This window comes from Danio rerio, chromosome 24, assembly GCF_052040795.2.
Source record: "Danio rerio strain M-AB ecotype USA chromosome 24, GRCz13ab, whole genome shotgun sequence".
NCBI lineage: Eukaryota > Metazoa > Chordata > Actinopteri > Cypriniformes > Danionidae > Danio > Danio rerio.
The window spans coordinates 38,917,195-38,933,176 of record NC_141044.1 but is presented as its reverse complement, the minus strand read 5'-3'; the positions used below and the strand labels follow the sequence as shown (position 1 = coordinate 38,933,176).

General features: G+C 36.3%; 1 protein-coding gene and 1 long non-coding RNA gene across 51 annotated transcripts in view; one reads left to right on the top strand and one right to left on the bottom strand.

The window, feature by feature from the left end:
- The window catches only part of obscnb (obscurin, cytoskeletal calmodulin and titin-interacting RhoGEF b), a 104,086-nt gene that overhangs the window by 25,125 nt on the left and 62,979 nt on the right, over positions 1-15,982 (bottom strand). For 26 of the 50 annotated variants that reach the window (XM_087309893.1, XM_087309896.1, XM_087309895.1 and 23 more), the window contains 11 exons: positions 15,460-15,516; positions 11,813-11,952; positions 11,077-11,277; positions 10,713-10,789; positions 10,462-10,632; positions 7,462-7,618; positions 7,252-7,368; positions 4,174-4,338; positions 3,596-3,754; positions 3,038-3,215; positions 52-165 (listed from right to left, as the gene is read on the bottom strand). In XM_087309893.1, coding sequence (XP_087166019.1) covers positions 52-165; positions 3,038-3,215; positions 3,596-3,754; positions 4,174-4,338; positions 7,252-7,368; positions 7,462-7,618; positions 10,462-10,632; positions 10,713-10,789; positions 11,077-11,277; positions 11,813-11,952; positions 15,460-15,516 — 1,536 coding nt within the window. The remainder of the gene's footprint in view (positions 1-51; positions 166-3,037; positions 3,216-3,595; positions 3,755-4,173; positions 4,339-7,251; positions 7,369-7,461; positions 7,619-10,461; positions 10,633-10,712; positions 10,790-11,076; positions 11,278-11,812; positions 11,953-15,459; positions 15,517-15,982) is intronic. The other 24 variants (XM_087309909.1, XM_087309916.1, XM_087309930.1 and 21 more) reach the window with 1 other exon arrangement.
- On the top strand, positions 3,658-7,791 carry LOC147838091 (uncharacterized). Its single transcript, XR_015525404.1, has 2 exons — positions 3,658-3,791; positions 7,287-7,791. It is a non-coding gene; the product is annotated as an uncharacterized LOC147838091 (long non-coding RNA).

Sequence of the window (15,982 nt, the reverse complement as noted above, 5' to 3'; positions counted from 1 at the left end):
ATTGTTAAAATAGAGCCTAAAGACAAGAAGCATGCAAGATTTGGTTCATACCTTTGTACCAGGTGACCTGTGGTTTGGGGACTCCGGTGACTTTGCAGGCAAGCTTTACAGTCTGTCCGAGCTCTGCTGTAAGGTCTGTCAACACTGCGTCAAAATCTGGAGAGCCTGGAATGACAGGAAATTAAAAAAATATTAGACTACGGTTTATTTTATTGCAGTATGTAAGAACATGGCATGGTTTTTTAGTACTACTGGGGTTTCATCACTGCAAAAAAAAAATGGGTTCCCTACCTTTTTTCTTGTTTCTAGACCAAATATTAAAAAAAATCTTAAATCATTCTGCATTTTCAAGACTTAAAAAATATTGTCTTGTTTTAAGAAATAATATTCACAAATGAGTAAGTTTTTTAATGGGATTAATTTAGCTTTTTCTTTTGACATTTTGCTTGTTTAAAAAAAAAAACTCACTTAATTTTGGCATATTTTTTTTGTTTGTCTAGAAAATGCATAATTTAAGAGTTTTTAGATATTTGGATTTGAACAAAAAAAAAATCCAAGTAAGAAAAGCATTTTTTTTTTTTTGCAGGAATGAGTTGAGTGTGTATGTGTTGCTCCAGGAATGACATCAATTTAGGCCAAAATCCAGAAATTGATTACCTTTTCTACATTTATTGAATTGGTTTTTGATATAAGGCATGTGGTTTATTTTATTTAATCAATATATTTTCACATTTTCTTTCTATGACATGGTATCAGTAATACCAAATGGGATTTTACGGAAGAAAAGAAGGTTGTAAGCAACTGTTTAAACGAGATTTTTTCCCTTTTGATTGATATTCCAAAATCAAATATGGATGTATATTTGTATGTTGTTATTTTTGTATTTGTATGTAAGTATGTTGGAAAAAGTATTTTAAAGGTTCCTGGATGTTCTACTATTTTAGTTAGAAATTGAAAGTGTAGTACTGTCCGTATTCTATCAAAGTCTCTTTAAGGTAAGTAATTTTACTTGGCAGCCATCTTTCAAATGCCTCTCAGGCAGTATGCTTGGGCATTCTGTTTGAATGGGGAAACATCAAATTCTATAAAACTACTTGCCAAGATTACGAGTACATTACATATTATGAATAACCAATAAATGAAACAATAAATGTCTGTTTAATTTCATTTCTAAATAATCGTATCACACAAAAACTACAGAAACTCACGTCTAGTCTGGTGATCGCTGACTGTCTTCTGTACTAGAAGGCGGTCTTTACTTGCCATAAAGTGATCGCTGATTGGCTTCTGTACTAAAAGGCGGGCTTTATTCGCCATATAGTGATCGCTGATTGGCTCCTGAACTAGAAGGCGGGCTTCATTCGCCATATTGACGGTTACACTTTTCCTCCAATTAAAAGTATATGAGTGACAGGTATTCTGTAGTCTTTGACTCTATTGCCCACAACACATTGCACAATATATGTGAATTCAATTAGAACTACAAACTCTGGGACTGTCATAATGTGCTCAACAATTTCATCGATTAACTCCATTGTTCAAAACCATAGACTGTACAATTCAAAACAGTGTGTCGACTCTGAGTAACGTAACTTCCCAATATAAAAATGTCCAATAAAGTAGTCCCACCCTTGTCATTTGATTGACAGTTTTCAGTCACAGAGAAATAGAAAAAGCAAATGTAGCAAATAGTATTGCTATTTAGATATGTCAGGCTCATTCATTCATTCATTCATATTCTTGTCGGCTTAGTCCCTTTATTAATCCGGGGTCGCCACAGCGGAATGAACCGCCAACTTATCCAGCAAGTTTTTACGCAGCGGATGCCCTTCCAGCTGCAACTCATCCCTGGGAAACATCCACACACACATTCACACACACACACACACACACTCATACACTACGGACAATTTAGCCTACCCAATTCACCTGTACCGCATGTCTTTAGACTGTGGGGGAAACCTGAGGAAACCCACGCAAAGGCAGGGAGAACATGCAAACTACACACAGAAACGCCAACTGAGCGTTGACCCAGCGACCTTCTTGCTGTGAGGCGACAGCACTACCTACTGCGCCACTGCCTCGCCCCATGTCAGGCTCATAGCTCATAAAACATGGGAAATAGATTTGCTAATGGACTTTGCTGTTTTTGTTTGAAATGTGGCAGTCACTCGTGTTCGCAAAAGTGGAAACGCAGGATTTGCAATTGGATTATGGCCCAATATACTTCTCCACATATTAAAAATGCAATTGAAAATCCAATTTGGAATTGCATTTGAAAATTGTCTGAAATATCCTTCCATACGCGCAAGACAAACCGTCAACTAGAGAGGCTTCGGTAAAGTTATTTGACCGCGTAACCATTTCTACACGCCATTAACATTTCTTCAAATACATCTTACATCGGGGAGAGGCAGTGGCGCAGTAGGTAGTGCTGTCGCCTCACAGCAAGAAGGTCGCTGTGTCGCTGGTTCGAACCTCGGCTCAGTTGGCTTTTCTGTGTGGAGTTTGCATGTTTTCCCTGCCTTCGCGTGGGTTTCCTTCGGGTGCTCCGGTTTCCCCCACAGTCCAAAGACATGTGGTTCAGGTGAATTGGGTAGGCTAAATTGTCCGTAGTGTGTGAATGTTCCCAAGAGATGGGTTGCAGCTGGAAGGGCATCCGCTGCGTAAAAACGTGCTGGATAAGTTGGCGGTTCATTCCGCTGTGGCGACCCCGAATTAATAAAGGGACTTAGCCGACAAGAAAATGAATGAATGAATGAACATCTTACATCCATAGTAGGAAAAACAAATATTATGGATGTCAATGGTTACAGGATTTCAGCATTCTTCAAAGTATCTTCTTCTGTGTTCAACTGGACCTTTGAAGTTTGCAGCAAGTAAGCGTAAATAATGGCAGATGTTTTTGGGATGAACTATACCTTTCATATTAAGCACGTTTTTCAGCAATTTCAGCCCAAAAAAAATTATGGAAAAAATGGCAAAAATGGCTATGGGAAACTAGCCCAATACATGCTAACATCCAAGTTGGACTTACACCATGTTGGCATGCTGTATCTCTGCTGAAGGTCACGGAGATCACGGAGCCATGAGTTCTTGATGATGACCGTCCGGGCCTGCAGTGTGTATTTCCTCACAGAGTCCTCACGCTCATGCCAGATCTCAAACGCTCTCTCGTCGCCCTCCACCGTCTCGTTCACATCAATGTTTGTGAGCTAAGACAAAAGAAGGATTCAGATGATTAAAAAAGAGGGATAGTTCACCCAACACTGACAAATCTGTCATCATTTACTATTCCTCCACTTTCTTTACTCTGTTAAACACAAAGGAAGATGTTTTGAAGAATGCTGAAAACCTCTAACCATTGACTTGCATAGTATTTGTTATTCCTACTATGTAAGTCAATGGTTACCGGTTTCTAACATTCTTCAATATATCTTTCTTTGTGTTCAATGGAAGAAAGAACTCATATAGGTTTACAACCACTTGATGGGTGAGTAAACAGGGAGTAAATTGTCATCATTTAGGTGAACTATCCCATCATTTGACTGATATTTGTCTGTATTCAACTATTAAGTATTTTATAAGCTCCAACCTTCATCATATTCTTGAACACATATGTTTGGGTGTCTGTATTTGTGTCTCTCTTCTGCTTGCAGATGACCACGTGATTTTTGAAGAGGAAGACGTGGCGATGGTGACCTCTGGAAGATGTTCTTACTCCAGGAGCTCCTTCCCAAACAGTGAAAGGTCCCTGCAGAACGAAAATGATCCATCGTTTTACACTCACGGTAACATTCACAATTCAATTCAAGCAGCTTAACATAGATGAAGAATAGAGAAGTGTTTCCCAACCCTGTTCCTGAAGGCACACCAACAGTACTCATTTCCAACCTCTCCATAATCAAACACATCTAAAGCAACTCATCAGAAGATAAGAAGAGACTCCGAATCTTGAACTTCATGGGTCAGATAAGGGAGACATGAAAGTATGTACTGCTGGTGTGCTCCAGGAACAGGGTTGGGAAACACTGGAGAATAAAAAGCCATAATATTTCAATACATAATTGTGAAACATTCCAGCAAGTCAGGCAGGCTGATAGACAACATGTACAAGAAAGTGTACGATTATCTTGTGCCTTGAGGAGTGAGTTCTGAAACTGGGGATTTTACCTGTCGAATGGGTTCTCCCAATGCCTCCAGATTGGCAGGGTAGTTCTCTATGAGGGATACATGGTGTGTGTTTTCTGAGCGCTGGGAGAGGGAGGACACCATGGCATAGGCCTGCTCCAACAAACAGCAATTCTGACCATTCCTTGCTTTGTTTCTGATCAGTTCCTGAATAAAATCATAGGGAATTGTACATTTTATTATTATATAAAATAGAGGCTTGCAAATATGTCAACATTTGGTCAATTTCTCAAATGTTCACAGTCATATTGGTGACACACAACAGTGTATGAACAACAGTATGAACGGCATAGTTCACTAAAGAGCCACGGAACCAACCTCTTTCAATTCAAGTCTACCTCTGGTTTCTTTTTAAATATGCTACTTAAATTAGCATAATTATCTACTGAGCACCCTGTTCTTCCTATTTTGCTGTCTAAACAGTGTACAAATAGTGTGTAAGCTGCTAAATAATATAGAAAGGGGCTAAGTAAGGGGGAAATGGTGTATAATTTCACAGTGAATTAAATAGTTTGTAAAAGAGCTGCATTATTTAAAGGGATGATCCACTATTATATCATATTTAAAACTTTATTCAATGTGGAATGTTGCTGTGTGAACATCAACAACATCTCTGACTGTAATATGCTCAAAGTGTAATGCAAAGGGAGACATAGTCTTTTACAGAGTTAGCTTAGCAAAGCCTACAGCGAACGAAGTTTGGAGACTACAAAAAAATACACCTGTGTTTATGAGATCATAAACGCTTTGGGTTACGCACATTCACCAAGCGCACACACCCCACACATCAAAGGGGCGTGGCCAGAGGTCTGTTTCTGTATTTGGGCTTCCAAAGGACACGACACAAAGAGAGAAGTGCTTACAGTTTATTTTAATTATGTTCTAGAGAATTTTAAAAAATATATAGCTAGCATTTGACAAAGGACAGCTTCCAGTTCAGTGCTGGATTCGGCTAAAAACTCCTCCAACCATAATAGACAAAGATGTGGACTGTTAGTATTTTTATTTGTTAAAATTGATCTATAACATACACAGTTTCTAGCGTTAACGGTATGTTGTAGCGAGGACGTAAACAAGGATGTAAACAACGGGAAATGCTGTTTGGCTCCGCTAACAATTTAGCTACAAATTTTTACAGCTGCAAACACACTCAATCTTCACCAGCGCTGCAGTGTCTCTCTATGCAGATGCTTTCCCTGCGTCTACATTTTAAATAACAAACTCGCTAAAGATATGAGAACGTTTTTTATTACCTACACATGCTTATTCTGGATATATGTGTGTGAAAGACACTTGTCAGATTTTATTTTAGAGAGCAGGCGTGAGGTTCAGCTGTGTGCTCTTCATTTTCTGTCTGATTCAGGCTCAAACTGATACAGCTACTCTGACTGACAGGGTTTACACAGCACAGAAGTGCTTGCTTGTAGGGGCGTGATGCTTTTCCTGGTGATGTGGAGTCGATCTGCGAATCACAGCAGATTATGTTAGCTGACCAATCAGAGCCTCTTGAGGGCGGCCTTTTTAGAGGAACAAAGAAATATGACAGTCCTTTTCATGTTAACTGAGTTGCTGTATATAATCAAAGTGAGATATATGAAAAAATAACGTGATTTTCTACAAATGAAGCATGAGCACATATTGCTTTACATGTTATAAACACAACCAAGCCTTAAAATACACTCTAAACCACCCCTTTAATATATTAGCCTAATATTTCACTTGACTGGACATGATTACAACAAACAGGAATCATCAACATTCTTGTCCAATAAATCCTTCTTCAGTTGGACTGTTCATCACAAACAGCTTTCCTTCTTCAGTTTATTTTCTCTTTAATCTCTCTACTTATTACACTGAATGTTTTTTTTTTTCAGTTCGACTGAGTGATACAGCCCAAAACATGACAACAATTCATCCTAAACTTAAAACTAAAGGCAGTGCTTCCCAAATTTTATCAAAACATTTTCTGTCATAAAAGAGGAAGGGAAACTTTAGACTGTGTAAACACAGACTTGGCTGAAGCTTACGCTGTGATTACCCATATTGCCAATGCTTAAATCCGCCACTCCCAGTATATAACGTTCTTAGTACTGTACATCTATCTGTAAACAATACCATAGTTTTTTCTGAAATTGCACTCTAAACCCACATCCTGCAATTGCTGCATTTAGTTGCCTTGTACTTGTAGATGTGTAATGGTGACAATAAAGTTGAATCCAATCTAATCTGATCATATCCAGCAGCAACAATCAGCTAAATATGTGAGTTTCGTCCAGTTCAGTGACATTGTTTACATGCTGTGCCTCCAATATGGCTGACCGATAATGAGTTAAAAACAAGACATAGTATTTTGAATACACAGCACTTTGAAAGTAGAGATTGACATACCAACTACAAGCATAATATGGTTTACACTAAAACTGTATAATGGATAATGTAATAAATATTGTATATATTTTACATTATACATATACAGTTGAAGTCAGAATTATTAGCCCCCTTTTAATTTTTTTTTCTTTTTTATATATTTCCAAAATGATGTTTGACAGAGCAAGGAAATTTTCACAGCATTTCTAATAATATTTTTTCCTTTAGAAAAAGTCTTATTTGTTTTATTTTGGCAAGAATAAAAGCAGTTTAGAATTTTTCAAAAACTATTTTTGGGACTAAATTATTAGCCCCTTTAAGCTAATTTTTTTTCTCGATAGTCTACAGAACAAACCATCGTTATACAATAACTTGCCTAATTACCCTAACCTGCCTAGTTAACCTTATTAACCTAGTTAAGCCTTTAAATGTCACTTTAAGCTGTATAGAAGTGTCTTGAAAAATATCTAGTCAAATATTATTTACTGTCATCATGACAAAGATAAAATAAATCAGTTATTAGAGATGAGTTATTAAAACTATTATGATTAGAAATGTGCTGAAACAATCTTCCCTCCATTAAACAGAAATTGGGGAAAAAAAGAAACAGGGGCGCTAATAATTCAGGATGGCTAATAATTCTGACTTCAACTGTATACATACATATATGAAATGTATATAAGTTTAAACTACCTTCAGTAGAGCCCTGTACTTTTGAATTCTCTCAGGTGGTCTCTGAAGATAAGCATTGATACTCAGTACTGGACCTTCAGAGGGGTCAACATTTGCCAACTCCGAGACTGAATAATCCTGATGGATAAAAGGTATAAAAATGTTATAATCGGTGTCCTGTGAAAACTGAAAACATTGTGTCACAGACCTGCTACTATTTTACAAACACACCTTGAAATATTGGTGCACTTGTTTTTCACTGATGATGGACTCTGCCTGCAACTGTCCAATAAGGTACTGGAGATATTTCTCGAAACCTTCAGAGTTTTTCAGGAAATGCATTGCAATATCATCATCTGTGTCACAATCGCGCAGGCCAGGCAGCAAGCTAGAAAACAGATAACAGTCAACCTTAGTCATGAGAATCCACTGTTGGCTGTTTGTTCAACTACTCATTCATTCAAAAATCTAATCAACCAACAGTGTTGGGGAGTAACTAATTACATGTAATAACGTTACGTAATTTGATTACAAAATAAAAGTAACAGTAATTTGTTACAGTTACTGAGAAAAAATGTGTAATTAAATTACAGTTACTTGTGAAAATGTTAAAGATTACAAATGGGGTTACATCTAAAAATGTTTTTTTTTTTTAATCTGGGATAAGTTGAAAAACATGTATCTGTTGCTTTGCTTGTTTTTGATGTGCACGATGCCTTCTGCTGAGGCCATTTATTTAAGCGGTGCTATTCTGATGCTTTTGATTTGCGGCGCACCCACAGGCTTAAATCGCACGGGGAACATGTCCTCGGTATAAATGCTTGAAAATGATTTATTTGAAAATGTCCATTAAACACTTAAAAGTAATCAAAAGTAAGTAGTTACTTTACTTTTATAAAGTAATCGAAAAGCAGTGTAACTTATTACATTTTAAATAGGGTAATTTGTAATCTGTAATCTCCCCAACACTGTCAACCAATCACATTAAAGCAACTCAAAGCATTAAAAGGTCACTAAACCTCTTCTTTCAATTCAAGTCCACCTCAGATTTGCAACTTAAATGGAAGTTTAAAACTGTGAGCATGCTGACACGGACTAAAAATCTGGGCTGACACTAGAGGGAATGTTAAAAAAATATATATATTATATATATATATATATATATATATATATATATATATATATATATATATATATATATATATATAATTTTGTCTCTTTTTCCTTTATTAAACAATTGTATTTGTATTGCTTAAGGTGATTTATAAACCAAACTTCTTTTCGAGAGTGATATGCCTTGGATGCTAATGAAGCATTTTTGCAGAAGTAGATGAAGCTTTTAGAAATGCAAAGGCCTGATAATTAACTTGTACTTTATTGGCCGCACCCATACATACGTCCTCTTTTTCTGCAAATTCTCTGCACAACGTCAAAAGCACAAGACTTCATTAATTCATTCATTTTCTTTTCAGCTTAGTCCCTTTATTAATCCGGGGTCGCCACAACAGAATAAACCGCCAGCTTTTCCAACATAAATTTTACGCAGCTGATACCCTTCCAGCTGCAACCCTCACTGAGAAACACACTCTCCCGGAGGAAACCCACGTGAATGCGGGGAGAACATACACACTTCACACAGAAATGCCAACTGAGCCAGCCGAGGCTCGAACCAGTGACCTTTTTGCTGTGAGATGACAACACTACCTACTGCGCCACCGCATCACCCAGCACAAGACATCTCAACTGTAAATTCTGTGTTCATTTTCAACCCATCTCTGCTCTGCTTACAGGAAGCTTCGCTGCAGAGATGGGTTGATAAATGAACAGAATTTGCAGTTGAGAAGTCTTGTGCTTTGACGTTGTGCAGAGAATTAATAGAAGATGCGAATGGGTGCGGCCAATGGAGGACTGGAGAATGATTGACAAGGGACGAATTTCACTAAACTTCACCTGTAAATATCATCTGCATATAAGAGCGTAAATGAAAGTTGTTGCGAATGTGATAGTGTATAGATGTTTCCCTGTACTGGGTTGCAGCTGGAAGGACAACTGATGAAAGAAACATGCTGTGAATGTCTGTGTGAATGTAATTTTTGCATTGCATTGGGGATATCAGAATTCTGTGAATTGAATTATTCATTTGTATCCAATAAATTACTCAGATTTTTGACATTGAAAAAAAACCTCTCCTGACCTTTTTTATTGAACACGAATAAAGTTGATTATCTATTCAAACAAGTGCTTATTTTTAAATTGTTTTCAAGGGACAGAAAAGTCATCGGGCACTGGATAGTTTGAAAGTTGAAACCTTGTGTTGATCTGCTGATGGATCAGGTGATAGTTGCAGATTTCAGATGCTCAAATATCTGTGTTTTTGTTAACCAGTGATCATTAGAGCCAATCACAGCTCAATATTAGCCAGTTATTCTCTACAATTAAAGCTAACACATGCTAACATTGCCTACTTAATGTTCAACATGTTGAAATCTTATTAAAAAAGTAGGGTTTAGGGTTTAATAAGCCTTTAAAACATGTAGAAATAGTCAAGAAAACCTGCGTAAGTATAAACTGAGCATCTGGATGGGGCAAAATTGGTGATTGAACACTTTGAACACTGCATGGTTGTTGGTGCTAAAATCTGATCTAAAAATTTCTAGTCTATCATGCATGAACATTCATTCCTTCATTTTCCTTTGGTTTAGTGCCTAATCATTAGGGTCCGCCACAGCAGAATGGACCACCAACTATTCCAGCATATGTTTCTTTACGCATCAGTTGTCCTTCCAGCTGCAACCCAGTACAGGGAAACATCTATACACTATCGCATTCTCACACACACACACACACACACACTACAGCCAATTTATTTAATCTTATTCACTTATAGCACATGTCTTTGGACTGGGGGGTAAACCGGAGCACCCGAAGGAAATCCACACAAATACAGGGAGAACATGCAAACTCCACACTGAAATGCCAACTGACTCATCAGGGACTTAAACCAACGACCTTCTTGCTGTGAGGCGACAGTGCTTGCATGAATATTATAATGGTTTAAACAGAATGTTCTAAAGAAAACTAAAAATATCCAGTTCTGTGGTCAAAAATGCCTTGCTGAATGAGTGCTATAAAGAAATGAGGCAATTCTGAACACAAAAGGGGTCCAACTAAGTGGCTAATGAGCACACAGTTGTAAAATTACCAACTTCTTTGGCTGTCTGAACTGTGTACCTGCTGTGAAACGCTTTCAAGTCATTGATGTTACGGAAAATGGTTTCTTTTTGCATGGTGATTTCAGGCGGCGCGCCCTCCTCATCCACACGTTTAAGATGGTGTGTTGTGAAAAACTCCATCTCCTTCAGAAACTCAGTCTCAGTGTTGATCAGGTCTTGAACAAGTTGACTAGATGAGAGGCAGAATTAGTAAAGTTGTATTATTGTATAAAATGTCCATTAAGCAATTTTTTATCTGTCTAAATTTACCATAGTTTCTTCTTGTACTCAGTTTCAGTCACTTCTTCTTTGGCGGTTTCCGGGAGGTCTGCAACATCTGCAGAAAGCTACAGCACAAACAATATATACTTATTAAGACAAAAAACGCTGGTAAATACTTTAAAATGCCCTTGTGTAAAACAACTCGGTGTCCAGTTATGTACATGAGTTGATTATAAATGAACCCAGCAAGCATTTTTTGTTTTTAAAAGATGTCTAATAGATGTCTGTGAAAATCTAATAGACACAAAACACTTGTAAATACTTTAAAAAGCCCTTGTGCCAAATTGTGAAACCACTCAGTGTCTTGTTATGTACATGAGTTGATTATGAATGAAGCTAACACTAAAATGACCTTCAGTCTTTTGTCCAGATACGCAGGTGAGACCCATCCCTGGCGAGACGGGTTGGATTTGGTGGGTTTGGTGCGGACCAGCCATTTAAGTGGATGTGCAGAGTCCAGAACCTCCACATACTGGCCCTCTTTGAGAGCGATGGCATCTTTACTGACCCCCATTGGATTATAGTCGGCGGTCACCACGTAGATGTCAAACATCTGCAAACATGCATAGAAATAACACTTAGAAAATGTGTAGAGGACAAAGGAGAAACTTGATATCACTGATACAGAAGCTAGAATAGACGTGGTATGCATTGAGTATGTGTCATTATATATACTTGTATGTTGTGGTCATCACAGAATATTATTTTAATCATCACCAGCTTTAGTATTATTATTGATATTATTATTATTATTATCATTATGACTATTATTGCTAAACACTCTGTAAATGCTACCAGTAATATTCTGATTGACGTTGCTGTTTATACACATTACTTTTATTCCATGTCTGTTCTCTTGCGGTTTGTGTGTTAAAAATTTTAAATGTGTATTTTAAATACCCTCTTTGCGTATTAGAAAATGAGCACCCTAATATTTACAAATATTGCTCTGTATGATAATCTGATGCATAAAAATTGACAAAATTACAAATTGTATTGCTTTTGCATTGATAAATACATGTCTAATGTTTCATATATGCATGTATGATATTTCATTGATGACCATGAGCGTGCAATATTTGTAATACCTCTCCTCTGGCATCTCCTTCATCAGACTCAGATGATGAGTCTGCGATCAGAGATGGAGGGCGTGATCGGCCGTGATATGGAGATGGAGATGGTGTTTTTGTTTCATCATCGCTGTCAGCTCCTGGCAAACGTAATGAGGCTTGAAGCAAACAAAGACAGAACAGACAGGGAGAGAGCAAAGTAATGTGTCAATTAATTCAGTTAATATCCAAGACACATTATGTATAGTATCTGGCATCATATGGGCTCTTGTTCTGCATGCTAGGCACATGTCTATGCTCACACATTCAGGGATGCCCAGTTACAGCAAGAAATAAAAATGTTTTATATATGGTATTATCAACATTTCACTGTATTGCTAAAAAACTGTGAGATAATGTTAAATTAACCCTTTAATTACTTGATCTACCAAATGGTTGACTGATATTTTGATTGATTTAAATGACTGTTTTAAATAATGATTTACACACACATCATTGTTGGTTTACAAAAAAATTAAACAAACATAATCATTTTGCACTACTACACTTGATTTTGATGTTAAAAAAATATTGAGAAGAAAATGTATTAAATGAGAATATTAAATATTTTTACTTAAAAAAATGAAGATGATTTAATATTCAAAAAATTTTTTTTTTTTTAAATAAATTGGTCTTACACTTTATGTTTTTCTGATTTTCCATAGTATAAGTACTTTTACCATAAACCAACATATCTACCATTTGGTAGTGATTGATATGTTTGAAATTATGGGATTTGTTGAAAGTAAATGCACTGATTGTGTTAACTAGCGACATAGGAGTTAAGAAATGCAATTCAATTTATTTTCTTGGTGGAACAGTTAAAGTGTTAAAGAACAAAATATTGTAAAATATGTACTTAAGTTTGTTTAAGTGGTGCCAAAATTGTGGGACAGGTGCCATAGAAAGGTCATTTCCTATGTCATTTAATCAACCCCGTGCATAGAACAACAAAATATTGGTGTTTGGTATGGATTGGTAATTTTTTAATATTATTTGATCAGAGTATATAAAAATATATATATATAAGTAATTCCAGCGTTATGGATGTGACATTTGCAGTAAAAACCCAAAACATAAATTCACATAGAAAGTATTTGTTAACATTATATTGAAACTTTTGTTTATATTTTCTAGAACAACTGACTACAGAGTTAAAGGATCAGAAAAATATCAATATGTGAACATGTTTTGCACTTCAAATGAGGAAAATAAACATGCATTATGAATGTGACAAAAAAAGTCTGCGAGTTTACAGTATACAATCTATTCTATTCTTCTGTGAATTAAACTGCACAACCCAAAAGAAACGATGCCAATCAAAAGGATAAGAGTTGTCTCTATAAAACAAATATAATAAAATATAATTTAATAATATTTTCACATTTATCTTGTGTTGTTATGGATTTAAAAGTGTTGTTATGGATGTGACATGTTAAATTGCCACTTGTGTGACTTTGGTAAATCAAATAGAATAGTTTGAAAACATTAACAGGTGCATTTTTGAGTACTTCTAAAGTACTGTAAAATACTTGCTTACCCAAAAAACACAGAAATTATGGCAAGGTTTTATATATATATATATATATTTTTTTTTTTTTTTTGACATTACACCTAGGCTACTTAGTCTCGCGATAACAAACGCTTTCGCCGAGGAATATTGCGCGCGTGTTTAAAAAAAACAAAAACAAAAAAAACGCGAACTTACTGAACTGAAGCTAGCTACGTACGGTGACTCCGTACTTCATTTTCTTCACGTAGTTAAAAACGTACATACAGTATGCTTGCAAGTCAAGCAGCTCGGCGACGTAAAAAGTGGTGAAACAATGTATTTGGCGAAACTGTTAATAATTATTGCGGTAATATTGCGAAGTTGAGAAGAAACCCGCCCCGTTGTGCTAACGTTACCCCAAAGAGAAGGTAAGCAGAAATTATCTTTACTTCGACAACGAGTAGGTCGTACTCTTGTACAACAGGTGAAAATTGCTATATCTGGTTATTTTCTGATAAAACGTGCTAACAAGCTGTTAACGTGTTTAATGTTAATGTGTTAAATAGCCTAACTCAGTTCTAAAACATGGGAGCCACTGGATTTACGACCATTTTGAGGGATGTAAACAAAAACAATGGCCCCAGAGTATTTCCTGTTTTACCTCTTTAATTTTTATAGCTTCCGAGAATCATGAAAGAGCCACATATTGATATATACTGTTATGATAGCAGTTTTAACATTAAGTTATGATTGAATTGCTTCTTGTTACAGTTATGAAATAGTTTGATAACAAGCAGGAAATGTCTATGGGCCAATGACATGACCACATTGAAATGGTCTATAACTAACTAGTAAGATAATGCTGTTGTTTTATAAATGAAGTAAACACTGTAATTGATTAATTGCAATTAAATGTTTTCGCAATAACCATAGGGACAGAAAAAAGGTTGTTTTTTTTTTATTCGGGCTCACCAATTAAATGTGTATAACCCCATTATCAGTTATGTGACTATATTAACTAAAACGACATCATATTTCTCCTGTAATTCAGCATACACTATATCAAGCTACCAAAAAAAAAAAAAACATTTGCACACACATAAACAGATGTATTTCTCATGCAACTCCATACATCTAAATGAATACAGCAATCATACACTGTCTTCATGTATACTGAAACAGAGACACCTTGAACCTGAAAAAAGGAGACAGTCTTCTTCCATTCAATTCCAGTTTATTATTAATTGTGACAAAATGGCCCTGAGCTTAAAGAACCATGACTTAATTACCAATATAGGCTACAATGGGGGGTAAATGCACAGCTAATGTTTTTCTGCCATCAATAAACTTCTGGTGATTTTTTTAAAATATATTTTTTATTTTTAAAAATTCAGAAGGTTCCTTCTACAGCATCGATAATATAATTTAGTAAACATATAATCACCTAAATAGACTTAAGCATTCGTTTAGTTTAAGGGGAAAACAAGATGTAAAACTGAAAAGAGCAGCAGGCAAGCATAGAAACTCCATTGAAAACACTGTAGTAAAATCAATTTAGCATATTTTACCGACATGGCATATGACAACAGAATTTAAATCAGTGGTTCTTGTCTGATCTAAGAGTCACTTCATATCATATATTTACTAATCAGGCAGTGAAGATCATTGATTTGAAAGAAACAAGACCTTAAACGTGGCGAGTTTTAAGGGCATGCCAGTTCAGCGGGTGCACCTGAGCTGACTTACTGAAAATCAAAAGTCCTTGTGCATTTACTCCCCATTAAATTAAATATATCTTAAATCAGGGGTCACCAATCTCGGTCCTGGAGGGCCGGTGTCCCTGCAGGGTTTAGCTCAAACTTGCTTCAACACATTTGCCTGGATGTTTCAAGTATACCCAGTAAGACCTTGATTAGCTTGTTCAGGTGTGTTTGATTAGGGTTGGAGCTAAAATCTGCAGGACACCGGCCCTCCAGGAACAAGTTTGGTGACCATTGTCCTAAATGATCTACTTTATTGGTTAAAATGTTGCAAGCCAGTGAAATAGACCAGGAAAATGTTTAACAACAGCATAGACCGATGGAGAAAAGTCAAGTTTCTGATGTGTTACACTGGAAGTTCTGCGGATACATACTGGTTACTTTGGGCCACGATTTCATCCACTGGAGCACTTGATGGTTCTGTAAGCTGTCTGAACAAATCAATGCTTCAATGAGAATGTGAGTGAATAGAGGGATGAGAGGATGGATGGATAGTTTGATGGATAGACAAAAGAATGGAGTCAGTGAAGTGTGTAGGAATTGGGGGATCCATAGAGACAAGTTTAAATATATATAAAAAAACAGAAGCGAGGTCCAGGAAAACACAGTGTTTTTTGCTTTTGTTTGCTGATTAATCATTTAAAAAGTGAATCTGCAATGTGTGCTCTATTTCAGTACTTCCACTTATCAGTTCATCCACTCGTATAATTTTCAAGCCTTTTTACACATGCTAGGCTCATGCATAAACAGTGCATACTCTTTTGAGTAAATTTGAGGATGCGATCTGAAGAGGAAAAACTACATCAAAATATTTAAGAATTATTAGTGGTGTAACAGATCACAAATCTCACGGTTCGGATCACATAACGGTTTTTAAGTCACGGAACGAACCATTTT